At 42.8% G+C, this 21,903-nt stretch overlaps 1 protein-coding gene across 2 annotated transcripts; it reads right to left on the bottom strand.

Moving 5' to 3' along the window:
* Positions 1-10,306: 10,306 nt before the first annotated feature.
* LOC109914933 (P2Y purinoceptor 14-like) lies at positions 10,307-16,605 on the bottom strand. 2 transcript variants are annotated; one of them, XM_020514548.2, is made up of 2 exons: positions 16,278-16,605; positions 10,307-13,624 (listed from the first exon to the last, which is right to left on the bottom strand). In XM_020514548.2, the coding sequence occupies exon 2, from the start codon at positions 13,498-13,500 to the stop codon at positions 12,421-12,423; it is 1,080 nt and encodes a 359-aa protein (XP_020370137.1). In that variant the 5' UTR covers positions 13,501-13,624; positions 16,278-16,605; the 3' UTR covers positions 10,307-12,420. The 2 variants fall into 2 exon arrangements, 1 of the variants encoding a protein (XP_020370137.1); XR_007263457.1 differs by having other exon boundaries at positions 12,860-13,106.
* Between the last annotated feature and the right edge of the window lie 5,298 nt (positions 16,606-21,903).

The following is a 21,903-nucleotide window of genomic DNA, read 5'->3' as shown; positions in this document are numbered from 1 at the left end:
ACACAGAGAGACAGACACAGAGAGACAGACACAGAGAGACAGACACACACAATCCAGATAGACTAAAGAGAAGTGGTTACATTGCGATTAGAACGTGAACGTAGGCAGAGTCAGAAAAAGTGTAGCTCGGAAGGGCGAAAGTCTAGTCTACAAGGTTGGAAGTTATTTCTCAGAAAATAACTTTCATAGAGCACAGAAACAGACCCGTTGGACCAACTCTTCCATGCCGACCAAGTTTCCCAAACTAAACTCATCCCATTTGCCTGCGCTTGTCCCTATTTCCCTCTAAACCTGTCCAAATGTCTTTTAAATGTTGTAATCGTGCCAGCCTCCACCCCTTCCTGGCAGTTCATATGACATACGAACCACTCTTTGTGTGAAAAAGTTTCCCCTCCGATCCGTTTTAAATTTTTCTCCTCTCACCTTAAAGTTATGCTTTCTAGCTTTGAATTCCCCAACCTGAGGGAAAAGACCTTATGTATGCCCCTCATGATTTTATAAACCTCTAGAAAGTCACCTCTCAACTTCCTATGCTCCAGTGGAAAATGTTCTAACCTCTCCTTATAACTCAAACCCTCCAATTTGAGGGGAAGCAGTGGCCAAGTGGTATTATCAATATCATTAGTCACTAGTATTAGTCAGAGACCCAAGTAATGTTTTGGGGGCCTGGTTCAAATCGCACCACAGCAGATTGTGGAATTTGAAGTCAATAAAAAAATCTGGAATTAAGAGTCGAATGATGACCATGAAACTGTTGTGGATTGTCGGGAAAACCCATCTGGTTCACTAATGTCCTTTTCGGAAGGAAACTGCCATCCTTACCTGGTCTGGCCAATGTGTGACTCACAGCAATGTGGTTGACTCTTAACTGCCTTCTGGACAATTAGGGATGGGCAATAAGTACTAGCCAGGCCCTAACCCTGTGAATGAATAAAAATAAATTTACATCAATGACTCAGAAGAAGGGAGCAAAGGTGCACAGTAAGCTAAATTCACAGCAGAAAGAGGTAGGTAGGAAGATATGCCATGAAGATGATGGATATAAGTAAGTTGAGGAATGGGTAAAAAATCTGGCTCGTGGACTTTACAGTGGGAAAACATGAAGTTGTTCACTTTGACAGCAGAAATGTAATAGTACAACGTTGTTTAAAATCCAAGGTGCAGAGGGATTTGGGTGTTTTACTGAATGAGTCACCAAAAAGATTGTGTGCAGGAAATGCAAATAATCAAGGTGGCATTGGTAAGGCACCCATGAATGAATAGAAAAAAGTCCTAGTGACTTTCTTATAAATTTTTTCTGCATCCTTTCCAATTTAATAATATCCTTCCTATAACAGGGCAACCAATAGTTTGATTTTTTTTGCAATGCTGACATGCTGTTGTCATTCTTTGAACTGATGGTTGATTAAGTTGACCTCGCTCTGTCTTGATTTATGATTCTTTTAAGCTTCCTTGATTCTTCTTTTTCTTCCCAGAGAGAGAGAAAAATATGCTTTCTGTCTTTGACTGAGTGTTTCTTCTCCTTTGATGCTGTTTGCATTTAACAACTTATTAACACTCTTCAGCTTAACCAATCAAACAGTGTGGTCATGGAAACTACTTAAGGGCCTTTTTACATGCTGTGGCCCTCTGTCTCTGAGTTACCAAATCCTCACTATGTGTATAAATAGAATAATGAGATGGTGGAAATAAACAGATGCAAGACCTGCAGGCCGCCTATACTATATAATTCTGGAAATATTTTATTGTTAAATGCAAAACAAAAGTTTAAAAAGGTCTTCAGTTACATGGGGGAGAATGGAGGCTTGTTGTTCTTTGACCAGAGGCAGTAAAGGAACATGGAGATGCTAAGTGTCACAAATGACTTTGAGAGACTATATCAAGATAAACTGTTTCCAGTGGCAGTGCACAGATTTATGGTAACTAGCAAAAGAACCAGAAGTGAAATGAGCATTGTGCAGTGGGTCACACTGTTCTGGAATGCACTAAATGAAGAAATAGTGAAAGCAAATTCAGTAGCGACTTTTGGAAGGAAATTGGATAAATCTTTGAAGGGAAAATGTTGCAAAGATCCAAAGAATAGGACTAATTGAATGAGTTGGCACAAACAAATTGGCAAAATGGCCTTCTTTAGCAATTCCAACAAGTGACGAGGCACAAGAGTCATAGAATCCGTACAGTGTGGAAGCACGCCGTTCGGCCCATCAAGTCAACACCAACCCTCTGAAGAGTATCCCAGCCAGACCTATCTCCCTACCGTATCCCTGTAACCCTGCATTTCCCATGGGTCCTTTTTTATTCATTCACGGGATGAGGGCGTCGCTGGCCAGGCAGCATTTATTGCCCATCCGCCAGTTAAGAGTCAACCACATTGCTGTGGGTCTGGAGTCACATTTAGGCCAGACCAGGTAAGGATGCAGTTTCCTTCCCTAAAGGTCATTAGTGAAACAGGTGGGTTTTTCCCCCAACAATCGACAATGGATTCATGGTGATCATTAGATCCTTAATTCCAGATATTTTTTATTGAATTCAAATTCTACCGTCTGCCATGGCAGGATTTGAACCCAGGTCCCCAGAATGTTATCGGGGTCTCTGGATTAACAGTCCAGTGATAATACCACGAGGCCATTGCCTGCCCTGCAATTAGGTAATCCACCTAATCTGCACAAATCTGGACTGAGAGGAAACTGGACCACCCAGAGGAAACCCACACTGACACGGGGCGAGTGTGCAAACTCCACACAGATTTCCACCCCTGGGTGACTTCGAACCCAGGTCCTTGGTGCTGTAAGGCATCAGCGCTAACCACGGAGCCAACATGTAGCTGGACAGACAGATATTTAAAACATTGAAATGAGAAGCAACGCAGACTGTGCCACACAATACTGATTGGACAAAGAATTCCATGTGTTAATGTTAGGACTGTTCTGGGAGAAGTATGGTCGTGATCAAGCCCACTACCTCACCAGTCACCCCACTGTAAACATGTTGATTCAGTCGCTAAAATGGCCAATTGTTTCCCTTTTTTGTGCCACTATCCAGAATACAAGGGATTTTCACCAGTCGTCTTTAGTAAATTCAAATTAATTCGTTTGCTACAAAACAAGACTTGATCTCAAAACAAGTGGCAAATACTGGTTAATGTCTAAACCATAAACTAGAATGAGAGCTATAGTCTCATAATCCCAAACACTGATATACTCGCACAATGCAAAAACAAATCTGCAGAGAGGCATGTTTTTACATAAAAACATGCAAAAGGGAAGAAAACCTCTAAACAAAAACAGAAATTGCTGGAAAAGCTTAGCAGGTGTGGCAGCATCTGTGGAGACAAATCAAAGTTAACTTTTCAGGTCCAGTGACTTTCCTCAGAACCCAGAAAAACCTTGTTGCCAAGGGTCTGAAAGTGAAGGATAGAATGTAAGACCTCTCTTGGTCCACTGGGTTTCTTACTGATGAAGTTGAGTTGCTGACATAAGTAAACTGATGGCAGGTCTTCAGTTCAGATGGAAGTCAAGTTGAAAGTGGCCATGGTTATGGGGTTATAAGCTAATCAGAAATACTGGTCCTTCATCAGGTTCCCAGAACTTACAGAATTGAATTAGCTTTATTGTCACACATACGCAGATGAGGATAGTGAAAAGCTTATAAGTCGCCACTGTTACAAAGCGGAGTTCAATCCTACCCCGCCCCCCCCCCCGATAACTAAAACCAAAACTCCAGGGAAGCTCACCTGGCCTCGTAATCCGTTAAAGGAAGTGTGAAGACAGAACTACTAACAAACCAAACAATTCCCCCTTAATTACGAACTATTCCCGAATAAATCAAAATTCTAACTGTATGCAGTCCAAATAAATACAAGTCCCACTTACATAACAAATTAGTAAAAAATAATCTCCTGAAATTACAGCCAGGATAATTCTTCTGGAATGTTCATTGTCTTCTCCGCTGTCCTCCAATCAGGCACACCTTTCTCTGTCGCATTTTTTAGTCAGGAGTATTAGATAAGAGTGCTGTGGTACCCTTAGTTAGGTGATGGTTTTCTGAGTGCTTAGAGAATTTTGACAGAGCCAGGGTTCTGTTCTTTTATAACTGAGAGCTGTTCTCGTTTTCCCTTTCTAACTCCAATTATTTAATTTTCAATTTAGTTTTTTCTAACTCCACTGATTTGATTGTAGTTGGGAAAAGGTTGGTATATATGTTTGAAAATGGATGTGACGGGTGGGGGGGTGGAGGGCGGTGGGCCTGGGGAATGTGAGGGTGTAGGTGAAGGTGAAGGAGAAAGAGTAAAGAGAGACAAGGACGCAGTTGGGCAGACAAAGGAACAGGTAAATGTCAATCTGGGAGAATGAATAGCTGCTAATGGGGACTGTTAGGAGCTGACAATGGATTGTGTGGGGGAACAGGCCATGTGATGACAGGGCCTGGTGTGTGGGGGTTGGGGCAAGGACATAGGAGTAGGTGCTCAGGCCCTAAAATGATTGAACTCGATATTGGATTTGATTTTGATTTGATTTATTGTCATGTGTATTTTGTTATAAAATACAGTGCAAAGTGTTGTACAGTATCGCCACTCTCTCTGGTGCCATCTTAAAACACAGAAAAAAAACCAAAACATAGACTATAAGGGGCAGAGAAATAAGAAATGGAAAAAAAAGTGTTCAACTTTGCAGTCCTTCTTGCTAAGTGCTCCGCCATGGGCCTGCTGGCCAGGCACGAGTCCCTTGTGCCGCGCTACTGCTGGAACGCAAGTCGCCACTGTTCAGTGCCGTGCCGTCTCGCCTCCACCAACACCCTCGCCACTGAGTCCTCACCAACGCAGACACCACCGAGTACCGTATGGGCCCAAACCCAACTCCACCACTGCCGTGAGTCTGCTCTGGGCCCACCTCACCGATGCAGATGCTTCCGGGTCTCGTACCGGGCCCGAACTTGCCTCCTACACCTCCGCCACGAGCCCGCGCTGCTGGGTCCACTCGCTGCTGCTGATGCCGTTGCCACAACCGAGCTCTTTGCCGAGATATAAGTTTGTTTTTTTTTTAATTAAAAACAATACAAAGAAGAGAGAGAGAAATGAAAATGAAAAGAAAAGCGAACGGAGCGGACAAGACCTGGGCTCAGAATCCTTACTCCTCCACCATCTTACCAGGACGGTATTGAGTCCTGAAAGCTACAGGGTTCCCAAGTGAAAGGTGAGATGCTGCTCTTTCGGCTTGCACTGAGCTTCGCTGGAGCACTGCAGCAAGCCCGATGACCGAGATGTTAGCCGGGGAACGTGATGGTATGTTGAAGTGGCGGCTAATTGGAAGTTTGGCATCATTTTTCTGGACAGAACATAACTGTTCTGCAAAGCAGTCCCCCCAGTTTGTGCTTTGTTTCCACAATGTCGAAGAGACCACATTGTGAGCAGTGAGTAGACCAGCCTAGATTGAGTAACGTGCAGGTAAACCGCACCTTCACCTGGAAGGTGCATCTGGGATCTTGGATAGTGAGGAGGGAGGAAGCGAACAGATGGGTGTTATACCTTCTGCAATTGCAGGACATGTTGGGAGTGGAGGAGAGTAGACCAGGGTAACCCAGAGAGAACGGTCCCTGCGAAATGCTGACCAGGGACGGGGGGGTGAAAGGGGAATTGGTGTCTGGTAGTGGCATCCCACTGCAGGTGTTGAAATGGTGGCTAATGATCCTCCTGGGTGTGCATGCTGGTAGGGTGGTAGGTGAGGTGCAGGGGTGGGGGACCTGTTCCTGTTTTTGCAAGGAGAACAGGGAGTGAGGGCTGAAGTGTGGAGCTGGGTTGGGCACAGCTGAGGACCCTGTTAACTACGGTGGTGGGGAATTCTTGGTTGAGGAAGAAGTTGGACATTTTGGAGGCCCCTTGTTGAAATTGGTATCATTGGAACAGATGTGAAGGAGATGGAGGAACTGGAAGAATGGGAATAGAGTCTTTACAGGAAGCATGGTGTGAGGATGTGGGTTTGTAATGGATATTGGTGGCCAGCCTATCCCCAGAGATGGAAACAGATGTCAAGGATGGGAAGGGAGGAGTCAGAGAGAGAACAGGTGAAGGTGAGAGTAAGATAGAAATTGGAAGCGAAATCGATAAACTTTCTCAGTTCTGGATGAGAGAGGGAAGCAATGCCGGTGATGTCATCAGTGTACCAGAGAGAGAGTTGTAGGTGGGTGCCACTAACATTGTAGCAAATGATTTTGATTTTGATTTGATTTTTTGTCACGTGTACCTAAGTACAGTGAAAAGCTTTTGTTTGCGAGCAGAACAGGCAAATCATAGTCAGAAGGGCACAGAGATCATAGAGTGAAAAAAAACTTGGACAGGGTGAGGCATACAGGTTACACTGCACAGGACTTGTGCTAGGGAAGATTAACATTAACAAGATGAGCATTATTTGAAGCTCGACAATCCATTCGTCAGTCTAATAATGGCAGGGAAGAAGCTGTCCTTGAACCTGCTGGTGAATGTGTTCAGGCTTCTGTATCTTCTGCCTAATGCTAGAGGTTGTAGGAGAGCATAACTGGGGTGCGATGGGTCTTTGATGGTGTTGGCAGCCCTTCCGTGGCAGCGAGCCGTGTAAATGGAGTCCATGGATGGAAGGTTGGCTTCTGTGATGGTCAGGGCTATGCACACCACCTTCTGTAGTTTCTTAAGGTCCTGCGCAGAACAGTTGCCGAGCCAGGCTGTGATGCACCCGGACAAAATGCTTTCCCTAATCTGTAGAAGCTGGTGAGGGTCCTCATGGGCACACCAAATTTCCTGAGCCGCCCGAGAAAGAAGAGGCGTGTTGTGCCACCTTGACCGTCGCATCCACGTGGGAAGTCCAGGACAGGTTGTCAGTTGTCATCACTCCGAGGAACTTGATGCACTCAACCCCCTCAATCTCTGCTCTGTTGATGTAGATGTGTTCTCCTTTCTTCCTGACGTCAATGATCAGTTCTTTAGTTTTGCTGACATTGAGAGACAGACCGTTCTCATTGCACCCCGTCATCAAGCCATCTATCTCCTTTCTGTATTCGGACTCGTCGTTGTTTGATATCCGTCCTACCAGGGTGGTGTTGTCAGCAAACATGTAGTGGAAAGTAACTTTGGTTCCACACAAGTACCAGAAGATAACATCTCCCTTTGACATTCAATGTTGTTACCATTGCTGAATCCTTCACTGTCAATTTCCAGATGGTTGTTGTTGACTGGAGACTGAACTGGGTCTGGGCCACATAAGTAGTGTTGCTACGTGAGTTGGTCAGAGGCTAAGGTTTGTGCCTGTCTCCTCAAACTCTGTCCACCATCTGAATGTACAAGTCAGGGGTGTGGTGAAGTACTCTCCACTGGTCTTGATGGTTGCAGCTCCAACGACAATTGAGAAGCCCTTTCTCAACTACCGCGCGCACCCCCACCCCCCCACCACCATCACCAATTTCAAGATTTACTCTCTACCCCAGCAGTGTACAATGGCAGCAGCGTGTACCACATGTAAGATGCAGTGCTATCACTTGCTAAGGCTCTTTTGACTGCCTCCTACAAGCCTGGACCCATAAAGGCATAGAGGATCTCCAACACCTTCAAGTCCTTGCCCTCCCCAGTCAGACACAATCCTGACTTGAAATTATGTTGTATTTCCTGCATTGTCACGGAGTCAAAATCCTGGAACTCCCTCACAGCATTATGGGTTCCTTCACCCCAAAGATTGCAGTGGTTCAGGAAGGCAGCTCAGTATACCTTCTGTCTGGCAGGATATTTTCATTGTGATTGGCTACTTTATTCTGCTTGATGACCTCACTGTTGCTAGTTGTCTGGACATTCCCTTGACTTGGCTCGAGAGTTAAACTAACGTCAAGAAACGGTAAATTCATGCTGCCGAAATCCCTCAATCTTTGTGGACAGCTTTCTTCAAGGTTGGCAGTGGGGACTCTTAATTTTGCAGTCAGCAGTGAATCAAGCACTATGTAAATAAATGATGCAGGATGGATTTGACAGATGCTTGAAGGTTTGGGCAACTGCATGGGAATAACTGGATGATTTACAAGGTGGATTGCAATCTTTTGTAGTTTTATATTTGCTCATGTTCCACAAGACATTTTGGGTCTCCAGTGATCTGCAGATCAGAGTCATCTTATACAATAATTAAAGCAGAGAAATTTTAGCCACTATCTTCCTGTTGGGAAGATCATCTCACCTAGACCCAATTACCCACCTTCTCCCCATGGACTTGCAATACTTTTCTCTTCAGATAATTTTCCAGCATGCTTTCAAAGGCCTTCATTGAATCTTCCTTCCATCAGATTCTCAGGCAGTGCATTTCAGATCCTGACCACCCGCTATGTTTTTGTTTTTAAAAAACAGTCATCAAATCGTCATTAGTTCTTTGGCCATTCACCTTAGCTCTGTGTCTTCTCGTTCTTGACCCTTTTGCTAACTAGAAGAATATTTCTCAATCCAGACACCTTGTCATGTTGAAAGCTCTTATCAAAACTGCAGTTAATGTTTTCTTCTCTAAGGAGAGCAGCCCTATCTCTTATTCAGTCTTATCCATAGACCTGAAGTATGTCATTCCTGGGACAACACTTAGCTGTGTTTTCTCCACTGTCTTTAATACCTTTATGCCCTCTCTAAAGTGGGGAGGAGCTCAGAACAAGAGACAACTTCCAGTTGAGGCTGCGTCATATTTTGTACTCTGTGTCTATTTTTAAAGCCGGGGTCCCAAATGCCTTGTTAACTACTTTTTCGACATTTGCTGCCACCTTCAACAATTAGTGCCTGTGTCCCCAGAGAATACTGACCTTGACATCTAGAGGACTGGTATATAAGAATGCAGAAGTTATGCTGCCATTGTACATAACCCTGAAGAGACTTCACTAGAGTACTGAGAGCAGATCTGGACACCTTAGGAAGGACATAATTGGCCTTGGAGGGAGTACAGTGTAGATTTGCAACAGTCCCCCTTCATTCTTTATTTGTTTGCGAGATGATAGCGTCACTGCCTAGGTCAGCATTTATTGGCCATTCCTAATTGTCCAGTGGGCGGCTAAGAGTCAACCACGTTGCTGTGGGTCTGGAGTCGCGCGTAGGCCAGACCAGGTAAGGATAGCAGTTTCCTTTCCTAAAGGACATTACTGAATAGGATGGGTTTTTCCAATAATCGGCAATGGATTCATGGTCATCATTGGACTCTTAATTCCAGATTTTTTTTCTTTATTGAATTCAAATTCCACCATCTGCTGTGGTGGGATTTGAACTCAGGTCCCCAGAATGTTACCTGGATTAAGAGTCCAGTGATGATACCAGCCATTGCCCCCCGATGCCTGGACTTCAAGGATTAAGAGGAGAGATCATTTAAAAAAAAAAGGCCTGTTTTCCCTAGAATTTAGAAGGCTCAGGGATGATCTGATTGAAGTCTTCAACATATTAACACTAAAAGAATGGCTAGATAAAGATAACACAGTGTGGAGCTGGAGGAACACAACAGGTCAGGCAGCATCAGAAGAGCAGGAAAGCTGACGTTTCTGATTTCTGAAGAAGGGTCCCGACCCGAAAGGTCAGCTTTCCTGCTCCTCTGATGCTGCCTGGCCTGCTGTGTTCCTCCAGCTCCACACTGCGTTCTCTCTGACTTCCGCATCGGCAGTTCTTACTATCTCTGAGTAGATAAAGATAAACTATTTCCACTGGCTGGGGATTCTAGAACTAGGGCATAGTCTAAAAGTTAGAGCCAGACCATTCAGGAAAGTTGTTAGGAAGCACTTCTACACATAAAGGGTGGTAGATGTTTGGAACTTGCTTCCACAAATGGTAGTGGATGAAGGATCAGTTGTTAGTTTTAAATCTGAGATTTTTTGTTAAGCAAAGCTATCTATTTGCAGATATGGGCCAAAGGCAGGTATGTGGAGTTAGGCCACAGATCAGCCATGATTTCAATGAATGGTGGAGCAGGCTCAAAGGGCTGAGTCGCCTGCTCTTGTTCCTCACCTGCACCTTTTTTTTTTAAGAGTCATACTCTTTATTCTGCCTTTCCTCGTGTTTTTTTTTTTTTTTCCCTACCAAAATGAATCACTACGCAACTGTTCTCGTTCTGAAGAAGGGTCACTGGACCCAAAACGTTAAATCTGATTTCTCTCCACAGATGCCACCAGATCTGCTGAGCTTTTCCAGCAGTTTCTGTTTTTGTTTCTGATTTACAGCATCCGCAGTTCTTTTGGATTTTACTGAGTCTTTGTTCCTTTCCTAACCGATACTGCAGCAGTTCTGTAATGCGTCCTTTGGAAGTCTCGGATGTGATTGATCACCAAGTGAAACAAAGTCTTAAATTACAAACATGGATAACACTTTATTTAACCAGTTGTTCCAATGGACTAAATATCTTATTTCCATTTATCAGTGTGTCAAACGAAGGAAATTCACATCAAAAGAGTGAAAATTTTAAATTGTAAAATATGAAATTTTATTTATAGGCTATTATGAGTTTGAAGAATTATTTCAACTTAAAACCAGCGAACCACAAATGAGGCAAAATGTCAGGGGAAATTAATTTTTTGTTGACCCGTTTAATTTTGGATGTGATGGGTATTGTTGCATCGATTTTTAATTTTTTTTTTTGGAAGAATTTCTGCAATTGTGTAACACTGGAATCATTTTGCTGGCAAGAGGAATGGATTTACGGACTTAATGTTGCAAAATAGTTCCACTTTCAGAACCAGGGTCATAACCTAAGGATACAGGGTAGGCCATTTAGGACTGAGATGAAGTTAAATGTCTTCACTCAGAGTAGTGAGCCTGTGGAATTTGCTGCCACAGAAAGCAGTTGGGGCTGAAACATGGAATATTCTCAAAAAGGAGCTTGATTATAGTAAGTGGGATAATGAGTCAAAGGGTATGGGCGAAATCTGGTTCAGCCATGATTATATTGAATAGCAAAGCAGGTTCAAAGGGCTGAATGGCCAACTCCTGTTCCTGCTTTCTATGTTTCAATGTGCTAGATGCCCTTTGGACGGTTGGTATGGACTAGATGGGCTGAATGGCTGTTTCCATACTGTAGAGATTCTGTGGTTCTATGATACCAATCTTGGTGTCATCTGTAAATTTGGTCATCATTCCCCCCCACATTTTCATCTATATCATTTATGTATATAACAAACAATAAAGGTTTCAGTACTGATCCTTGTGGGACACCATTGGATACTGTCCTCCAGTCATTCCCTTTGTGTCCTATTACTAAGCCAGTCTCTAGGTTTCCCTCAATTTATGTGCTTTAACTTTCTCAATCAGTCTCCAACATGGGACCTTGTCAAAAGCTTTGCTAAAATCCACATAAACTACATCAACTGATCTCTCCTCATCCACACACTGGATCACATTTAAAGAAAAAAATTCTAACAACTTTGCTAGGCGTGACCTCCTTCTAACAAAGCCATGCTGACTATCCCTAATTAGCCCGTGCTTTTCCAAGTGGATATTAATTTGGTCATGCAGAATTTTCTCCAGTAGTTTCCCTACGACTGATGTGAGAGTTACTGGTCTTAATTTCCTAGTTCATCTCTACCACCCTTCTTGCCACATTAGTTGTCCTCTGGTCCTCTGACACCTTCCCCCTGTGGTCAGAGAGAAATTAAAAATTTGTTTCAGAGCCGCTGCAGTTTCCTGCCTTGCCTCCCACAGCAGCCTGGGATGCAGTTCATGCAGGCCAAGGGCTTTGTTTTTAAGCCTGACAGATCCTCCAATACCAACCCCACCCATTTCCGATGTTGAACTGTGCAAGTTTCTCGCAGCCCTTTTTCCTGAATTCCATACCTACAATCTCCTTTCCCAAAGAGAAGTATTCATTCAAGACCCTTCCAATATACTGCGGCTTCACACACAGGATTCCCCCTTGGTCCCTAATGGGCCCTAATCATTCTCTGGTTAACTACTTCCCCTTTAATGTATTTATAGTGAATTTAAATTGCTTTTTATTCAGCTTTTTAAAGACATTGAGTTGTGGTTTTTTACTCCCTCAGCTGGGCTTATGTCCTAAACCTTCTGTTGATTATTTGTTTGCAAGTTTAAACCGTGGTTTGATGACAGCGTACGAAGATTGAGTAATGCCATTCAGCAGTCAATTGTGTTTTTTACATTTCAAGTTTGAAAATGCGAGACATTTTTTTAGCTCAAGGATTTAGGTTTTTCAAAAATGAAGTTAGGTCGCAGATCAGTAATGAATGATGAAAAAGCCTCCCAGGGCTAAAGGACCTCATCTTATTTCTAAGTTATAAAGTCAGTGGGCCGAAGGACCTTATTCTGTGTTGTGAACTTCTGTAACTCAAAGTTGGGTTTGGTTTCATGATTAATCCACTTGTATGTGTTTTTTTTTGAGGAAATGGTGTTGATGGGCCCAGTGTGTTGCATTCTGTCAGGAAGAATTTGTGATCTTTAGGATAGAATTAAACTTTGGTCCTCCTACTGTTGACATGACAATGAGGGGAGTGATCGAGTGCAATATTTGAATTGTTAGCAGGGCCTGAAACTTCATTGAGCTCTAACTCCTCTGCCTTTTTATCCAGGCCCAGCTTTGATCTGAAAGCTTTGCAAAACAGAAAGTAGATCACTGGATCAAAGCACGAGTTAAGTGTTGACAGCAAGAGGGAAGATTCCTTAGCGTAGTACAAAATCGTCTTCCAGTAGCAGTCTTTAATAAAGTTGGTCTGACTCAAAATGTACGGAAGTCTGACAATGTGGTAGGGCACAAAGCAGACCATAAACACCGCGAGCAAAATGAGAATGTTGTTCTTTGCCTTGGTCTGCTTGATCAGTGACTGTGTAGAAGGGGGTCGGTGGAGTTGCCGTGAAATTTGAACGTAGAAGAAACACAGTCCAACTAACACACACACAAACGTGATCAGGGCAGCAATGTGAGAAGATGCGTATATAGTTTCCTGTTCCTGACCAGCTTTTATGCAGATGTGAGAGTTCGCTGGCATTGATTGCTTTTCCTTATTTACCAGAAGCACGAAAAGGATTCCGACGAAGATGAGAACACCCCACGTTCCCAAGGAAAGGCGTTTAGCAGTCTTCAGATTTTGAAATGCATGTACTTTGAGTGGCCTGACGATTTTTAGGTACCTGATTGCTGCAATATATCCAAGAAAACAAATACTGGAATATATGTTCAAATAGAAGATGCATGCCACAAAATTGCAGTAAATGTTGTTCAGGTTTCTAGTGGGAATGGATTCACTATCTTTGAGGATTTTTATTGGAAGCGAAAGGACCAGGAGGGAATCGGCTATGACCAGATTCTTTAAATAGACTATAATGGAATTGCTGCTGGGGATGTGACAGAAGTACACCCAAAATGCTAGGCTGTTGAGAATGAATCCGGTTATACATATTACTGTATAAGCAATAATAATAAATACTATGAATCTGTATGAGATAGTGACGCAAGGGTTACTCTGATGGTTTGTCGTGCTTAGATAGTTTGTTGTATTCACAGTTGTGGCGATTTCTGAAGAGGTAGCCATCAAAATTGGTAATAGAGAAAGTTACTGAATTAGCCTATGATTTTTGCCACAGTAGCATCCGGTGAAATAGTTCCCAGTGCGGTTCCTCCTTCCTTTTGCGTTTCTGTCTGCTGCAATATTAATGCTAGAGCCAAAACAAAAGTGAAAAGAACAGCGACTGAATTTCAAAAGCAATAGTAAGTCTGTGTTTTGAGGTTCCAAACCTGTGAGCTCTGCCGCTGAGAAGGGCAAAGGCAGCAAGTGAATGGGAACACCACGATCTGCAAGTTCCCTTCCAAACTGAACGCCTGAACGACCTGGAGCTGTATCACAGTTCCTTTTTTGTCAAAAGTCGCACGACACCGGGTCATAGTCCAACAGATCTGTTTAAAATCATAATCTTTCAGAGCTGAAGTCAACGCACAAGTCAGGAGTGTGATGGAATACTCCCCACTTGCCTGGATGAGTGCAGCCCCAATAACACTCCAGAAGCTTGACACCATCCAGGACAAAGCAGCCCGCTTGATTGGCACCACATCCACAAACATCCACTCCCTCCACCACCGACGCTCAGCAGCAGCAGTGTGTACTATATCTACAAGATGCACTGCAGAAATTCACCAAAGATCCTCAGACAGCACCTTTCAAAGCCATGACCGCTTCCATCTAGAAGGACGAGGGCAGCAGATATATGGGAGCACCACCACATCCAAGTTCCTCTCCAAGCCGCTCACCATCCTGACGTGGGAATATATCCCTGTTCCTTCACTGTCGCTGGGTCAAAATCCTGGAATTCCCTCCCTAATGGCATTGTGGGTCAACCCACAGCAGGAGGACTGCAGCGGTTCAAAAAGGCAGCTCACCACCACCTTCTCAAGGGCAACTAGGGATGGGCAAGAAATGCTGGCCAGCCAGCAACGCCCACATCCCCCCAAAAAAAAAATTTTGAGTAGATTTGTTGGACTATATCCTGCTGTCGTGCGACTTCTGACTTTGTCCACCCCCCAGTCCAACACCGGCATCTCCACATTGTGGCTCCTTCACTGTCATTGGGTCAAATCCTGTAACAAACTTCCTCACAGCATTGCAGGTGTCCCTACGCCCCAAGGACTGCAGCTGTTCAAGAAGGTGAATCAGTCACCATCAGTTTCCTGGCAGTAATTAGGGATAGGCAATTTGACCGGCAGTACCCATATCTCCCAAAAGAAGCAAAGCCTTGCCCGTTATTTATAACCGAGTAGTAGTTTGGGTGTACCTCCCACTTTTGATCAATAAATGTGAAGCTGGAAAAGCACAGCAGGTCAGACAGCATCAAAGAGCAGGAGAGTCAACATTTTGAAGGGTTTTGGCCTGAAACGTTGACTCTCCTGCTCCTCGAATGCTGTCTGACCTGCTGTGCTTTTCCAGCTCCACATTTATTGACTCCAGCTTCCTGCATCTGCAGTCCTTACTGTCTCCAAGACCTCCAATTATGATGTTACAATTGAAAAGCCCTCCAAATATGTGAATTATGATTTTCTCCTCTTTAATGTAAAGCCAAAAAAGAAAACTGGATAAAATTATTTAAATTTTTTTTCATCATAACGTTTTTAAAGTATTTCTAGCTGCACTTGAGAACTGCAATAACTGACAAGACATGGACCGAAAATGGGATTAGGTTGGATGTTGCTGGGTATGGAAGGTTTGAGTTAGAAAAGCTGGATAGGCTTCTTTTTCACTGAAGTGTCAGACGTTGAGAGGCAACCTTATTGGTGTTTATAAAATTGAGGGGGTATAGATAGGGTTAATGACAGGTATTTGTTTCCCTAGGGTGGTGGTGTTTCAAGATAGGGTGAGCGAGGAGAGATTTTAAAAAAGATATAAGTGGCAAATATTTTTTAACATAGAGGGTGGTTCGCATGCGGATTGGACTTCCTGAGGAAGTGGTGGATGTGGGTACAAATTACAATGTTTACAACACATTGGGATATATACATGGGATAACAACATGTAGAGCTGGATGAACACAGCAGGCCAAGCAGCATCAGAGGAGCAGGAAGGCTGACGTTTGGCCTGCTGTGTTCATCCAGCTCTACACCTTGTTATCCCAGATTCTCCAGCATCTGCAGTTCCTACTATCCGGGATAAATACATGAACAGGAAAGATTTGGAGGGATACGGGCAATTGGGATTAGTTTAGTTCGGCATGGACTGGTTGGAGCAAAGGGTCTGTTTCCATGCTGTAAGGCAGAGTGGCATGGGCACTGGTGTTGGTCTATATTTTGAATGGTCCATATTTTTAAGAAGTATCAGTTACTTGTGTAGTGCAAGCTGTGCAAACCAGAACAGCACCAGAATTATTTGGACTTGCTGTTGTGTTATTAATTTGCACCATTGGAGGTTGCTGACAGTACAGGCAGCCTTTCTGACCCTGGACTAGAATCATGGAAGATATAAATTGGCTGGGGGTATGATTATGCTTGCCTTGCGCAGTCACCTAGGCTACCAGGCGTCGTGCTCTGACCTGAGATGAAGAACTGCTACTTGAAGCAGTTATTGGCAAACTGCCTGGAGATGTTAAACCAACCATTCGCAAGAACCTGAAAGAGTGGTGGAATCCGTCTCAACTACAATTTTCTAACAGGGATTGGATGAATAATAGCAGAAAAAAAATTGCAAAATCATCAGAAAATTCAAAGGTACTGTGACTGAACTGGGGCGTTCTTTTCAAAGGGATGGGAAAGACACGAGATGAGCTGTAAGATTCTATGACTCAGTATCTTAGAGAGCAAAGGGAATTGAGAACATGAGAAACCTACCTCTTGTTCTGCTGTAGGCAAACAATCCTGTAATACTCAGAATGCTCAACTCAATGAGAAACCGTGAGGAAGTCGACTCAGTGTGCAGGAAACTGTATTTAAAACGGAAAAGAGGAAAAAAAGAAATTGACACAACTGAAGTTTAATCCTCCTCATCTTCCGCTGCTCATGAGCATTCTGATGAAGTTGTAGAAGAGAATGTATCTTCTATTCCCATCGCAGATCCCACATTCTCAGCAGAGCGCCATACGAGGTGTTGGACACTGAGCTATATAATAATGCAGCCCTGCTTCTGTGACCCACAGTTCTGTAGCTAGGCATGAGCCAGGATAAGGCCAGTAAGGAGTGGTTTTGTGGTTTTTTTTTTTTTTTGCTGTTTGCTGCCAATAAAATCTTTATCTATCTATTTCACACAGAATAACTCCTATCATTGAAGATTACTTAATTTGAACAGGATCCTATTTTGGGAAACAGATTTTCATTTCAGGCATGTCTGAATGCTTATACTTTGAAAAGTGAACTGCAAAGTCCAAAATTAGAAATTGCTAAGCATCTTGTTACTCACTTGTTTTCTCTGTTCCTGTTCTATATCCACACATTTTCTGAACTTCTGTGCACTGTTCGTCAGCCAAAAGAGAGAGTTTGTGGAACCTCTCAACACACCCCATTTAAGCAATGTGTGCTTACTGCATCCATCCAGTAACCCAGATCTCACTGAAATGAGTTGTCCAGAAGATCCGCACAGACCCCAGCTAAACTCCAAGCACACTCTCAAGTCTCAGCAGATGAATCATCAAGGGCACTTGCTCAGATATCAGCTAAGTTACAGAATCTCAAGATTATTACAATGCAGAAGGATAAATCATGGGTGGATGAGCACAAACCATAGGTAAAACTTTTCACCGTGTATTATTGTAAAGCTCAGCTTTAGTCTTTAAATGTTACTTTAATCATGATGCCCATGAAGAGTCATACAGCATGGAAACAGACCCTTCCAATCCTGACATCCCAATCCGACCTAGTCTCATTTGCCAGCATTTGGCCCGTATCCCTCTAAACCCTCTGTATTCATGTACCCACCCAGATGCCTCTTAACTGTTGTAACCTATTTTAAAAGTAGTTGTAAGCTGCTTAGAGCATGGGCTGTCATTTCCCTACATTTAAAATGAAAAGCAGCAATCTCTCAGATGGTTAAAAACTGGCTGCGCGTTTTGCTCAAGATTTGTGGACTTTTCTTTGGCCTTGAGTGAAGGGATGAATCGGTTTCAAGTTGTAAGTTTTGGCTAAAATTAAATCTTGGCATTTATCAGTTCAAATTATGGCCTGCAATCCGAACTCCCGGTGCAGCCATTTGTCACATTAAATCTGAAAGTAAGACTGAGTCAAGACAGCGTATAATGGATAAACAACAGACTGAATTTCTGAAGCTGTTGCTGTCTTACGTTGGTCCACTATGGTTGGTTGCCATTAACTTAAAACTTACAGATTTGAGTTTTCTGGAAAGTTTTAATATTACACCAGCATTAAGAGAAGAGCAATAACAGAAAAATGTTGGAAGTACACAGCACATCCATCAACAGTTGGAAAGACAGATTAACATCCGAGTTAGGGCCCCTTTCTCTGATTCACTATTTGAGGAATGGGTTTTACTTGAAATATTTAATTTCTGAAACTGAATGTTAGTCACCTTGTTGTTTCCATTGTTTTAGTCGTTCTGTCTACACATTGTTTTGTACAGGAATTTCTAGAGGTAATTAGCAGATTTCTTTTAAACAGTGCACTCTTACTCTTTAGGTTTATTGAGTGGAGTTAGAGAAGTAGCAATTGATTTTAATCCTTTTTCCCCCAAAAAGGGAACTGGTGTTATTTTCCTGTTGGGTGAAACCTTTTTAGTTTGTGGTTGCTGCGAAGTCTGCTACTAACAATTTAGCGAAAAAGAAAGAACAGCCCTCCTGTGTTTCATTTCTAATCGTATTCTTTTGAACACAATCTTCTGGATCTGTGACAACAAGCTTGCAAAAACAAAAACTGCTTTCTAGTTGATAGTGAAATCAGCTCAATCCAAAGTTGTTTCAGAGATAGTAGGAACTGCCGATGCTGGAGAATCTGAGGTGACAAGGTGTAGAGCTGGATGAACACAGCAGGCCAAGCAGCATCAGAGGAGCAGGAGAAGAAGGGTCTAGACCCGAAACGTCAGCTTTCCTGCTCCTCTGCTGCTTGGCCTGCTGTGTTCAACCAGCTCTACACCTTGTTATCTCAGTCCAAAGTGCTGCTGTCAAATCTTTTTTAAAAGGAGAGTTTGCCTCCTATCTGATTTGTAACATGTTAATATAAGTATTGTGATTGTACAATTAGCAGTGGTTTCGGTGAAATGTTCAGCTTTAGTTTTGGCAACATGAAGACACCGATTAATAGCATTTACATTACATAAAGTTGTACTTACCTGCTAAAGCTATGGTATCTGACCAGTTAAACATCGCCGATGACTTTGCAGAATTTATTACAGAGCGTGCAGTCAAGGTATTTCGATTTCTGTTGGTCAACTTGCACATCAAGTTGACTGATCATAGCTTCCTGTCAGTGTTAATGCACAGGAAACAATTGATGTGGTTGAATAATCTAACTCAATTATAGTCATTTCAAGAAACTCTCCTGAAAAATTCAAGGAGGTGATGACGTAGTGAAAATATCTCTGGGTTAGAGGAACACGCAAAAACAGAAATTGCTGGAGAAACTCAGCAGGTCTGGCAGCACCTGTGGAGAGAGAAACGGAGTCAATGTTTCGAGTCCAATGACCCTCCTTCAAAGCTGAAAAATAAAACTAAGAACTGCAGATGCTGAAGATCTGAAGTAGAAACAGAAATGTATGGAGAAACTCAGCAGGTTAACCCTGCTGTCTCTCCACAGACACTGCCAGACTGCTGAGTTTCTCCAGCAGTTTGTTTTCTCTTCTTCAGAATGAGTCTGTGAATGTGGGATCAAACCCCGCCAAGGTGGCTGGTGGAATTTAACTGCACTTAAATAATTTAATTGATTAAGAATATTCCAAATAGAAACTGAAAGAACTGTGGATGCTGTAAATCAGGAACAAAAACAGAAGTTGCTGGAAAAGCTCAGCAGGTCTGGCAGCATCTGAAGAAAAGGAATCGCTGTTAACGTTTCGGGTCCAGTGATCCTTCCTCGGAATGGAAGAATATTCTAAAATTTGAAACTAGTTTCAGTCATGGTGACCATTACTGACCTATTTTTTTTTTAAAATTGGAATAGGATACTTGATGTTGCACTGAAATGGAATTTTGTTTACTGCCCAGAGTTTATCATTGTACTCACATAAATGAATAAATAATCAAAAATAATGCTTTTGATATTTGTCCAATAAGGTTTTTTTAGGCTGCAGTGAAACACTGTGTGCAGTTTGCGATGCCCATTAGTATGTGCCAGAGGGTGAGCTGGTAGGAACTTCCCTTCCATCAGAAAGAAACCTGAGGTGGTTTAAGATTTTCAAAGAGATTGATCAACAAAACACAGAGAAGGTATTTTCACTTTGCGGACAAGACCATTATTTGAAAATAGCAACTAGTAAAAGAACAGTGGATGCTGTAAATCAGAGACAAAAGTAGAAATTGCTGGCAAAGCTCAGCAGGGTGCAGTAGCATCAGTGGTGAGATATCAGAGTTAACATTCACAGCCGTTCTGAGGAAGGGTCACTTGACCTGAAATGTTAAGTTCAATTTCTCTCCACAGATGCTGGCAGACCTGCTGAGCTTATCCAGCCATTTCTATTTTTGCTTCTGATTTACAGCATCCTCGGTTCTTTTGGTTTCTATCTATAAATTGTTGCATTTACTAGTTGCTATATTCAATTTATGGCCACCGGTTCTGGTCTTGTCTGCAGAGTGAAAATACCTTTTAAATGTCTTGTTGAGTTCTGAGGAAGGGTCACGCAACTCGAAACGTTAACTGTGATTCTCACCACAGGTGCTGCCAGACCTGCTGAGCTTTTCCAGCAATTTTAATTAGTAGGCAGAGACTTCCTTACTCAGAGTGTTTAGAATGTGGAACTAGATACCACAAGCAACATTTGAAGTGAATGTTTTTGAAACCGGCAATTCTGCCCAGAAGGTATACGCGCCAGTGGTTTATGCTTTGCATGAACCTCCTCCATCACACCGCTTTCAAACCCCAGTGACAAAGCTGTCTATTCCTTTTTGTGCTCACATGAATTCCTTAAATGAGAAAGAAGTGAAAAAGTCTTTGATTTATGCAGCACCTTTTAATTATCACCAGACATCTCAAAACCCATTACAGCCAGTGAAATAATCTTGAAGTGTAGTCAGTTTTGTAATGTCAGAAATATAGCAGCCGATGTCTACAAAAAGTAAAGCATATTTTTTAGTGACATTGACAGAGAGCTATGAGTCAGTATTGGCCAGCTCAATAAGGATAACTTCCCTGTTCCTCATTAAAATAGTGCCATGAGATCTTTTGCATTCACCTGGGAAGGATGGATGGAGCCCTGGTTTAACCTATTGACAGAAAGGTGGTATCTCCAACAGGACAGAACACCTTCAAACACTGCAGTAAGAATATGAGACCAAACCTCCTGAGCAAAGTTGAAGGGGGCCTGAATCACCAGTCTTCCCTCTCAGAGCTGTGATTGGAAGGAGAGAAAACCATGAGCTGGAAGCATTTCACGTTGTGCTTCTGCATTCCTTGCAGCTGGAGATGGATTTGTAAGCAGAAGCAAGCAAAGAAATGCAGGGAAAGTGCTGGAGAAACTCAGCTGGTCTGGCGGCTTCTTTGGAGAGAGGAACTAATTGCGAGTCTGGTATGACTCTCTTATTCTGGAGAAGTGTCACACCAGACTCAAAACATTAACTCTATTTTTCTCTCTCCACAGATACTGCTAGAGTTTCTCCAGTACTTTCTCAGTGTTTGTTCCAGATTTCTGGTGTTTTTTGGAGTACCAACAGAGGCTTTGAGCTGCTCATGCTTTTGAAGTTTAGTTGGACAAGGACGTAGTCATTGAAAGAAAGTAAACATACCACCCCTTTTAAATTAGAAGGTGCTCAGTATTTTTTATTTTATTTGTATCTTTGTTTTTGGCCAGTGGGAATTGGACTGTGACCATGTTTCATCCAACAGTTACTCAGTTCCTTGAAAACCTGAAGGTTTGGTATGCATTGGAAACAGTAAGGTGGAATCAGTAATCTAACAGTAGATGCTGGAAGCCGGAGCCTGTAGGTGTGAGGCTGGAAAAGCACAGCAGGTGAGACAGCATCAGTGGATCAGTAAAGTCAATGTTGTGGGCTGAAACCCCTCATCAGGACAGGTTAGCTCATTAGGTCGGCTAACTAATTATCAAAGAGACATTTTATCCTTTCTTCGAAGTAAAGAAAACTGTGTGTTTTATGGATTTTATGTCTCTAATTTAAAATTGAAGCAGAGGATTCTGGAAATACTCCATCGGTCTGGCAGCAGCTGTGAACAAAGAAGTAACTGTAACATTTCAGCTCCTTCTCCTTTCATCAGAACCGTCTTTAAGCAGTTGGGGTTAGAGTCGTACAGCATTGAACCAGGCCCTTTGGCCCACCATGTCTATGCTGACCCACAACCGCCAAATTAC

The sequence above is a fragment of the Rhincodon typus genome, chromosome 13 (genome assembly GCF_021869965.1).
Source record: "Rhincodon typus isolate 14 chromosome 13, sRhiTyp1.1, whole genome shotgun sequence".
In the NCBI taxonomy this organism is placed as follows: domain Eukaryota; kingdom Metazoa; phylum Chordata; class Chondrichthyes; order Orectolobiformes; family Rhincodontidae; genus Rhincodon; species Rhincodon typus.
The sequence above is the reverse complement of the archived record's forward strand: the minus strand, read 5'-3'. Positions and strand labels throughout refer to the sequence as shown.

Coding starts and splice junctions, on each gene's coding strand:
- LOC109914933 (XM_020514548.2), bottom strand. CDS start 13,500: ATGGCTACCTCTTCAGAAATCGCCACAACTGTGAATACAACAAACTAT.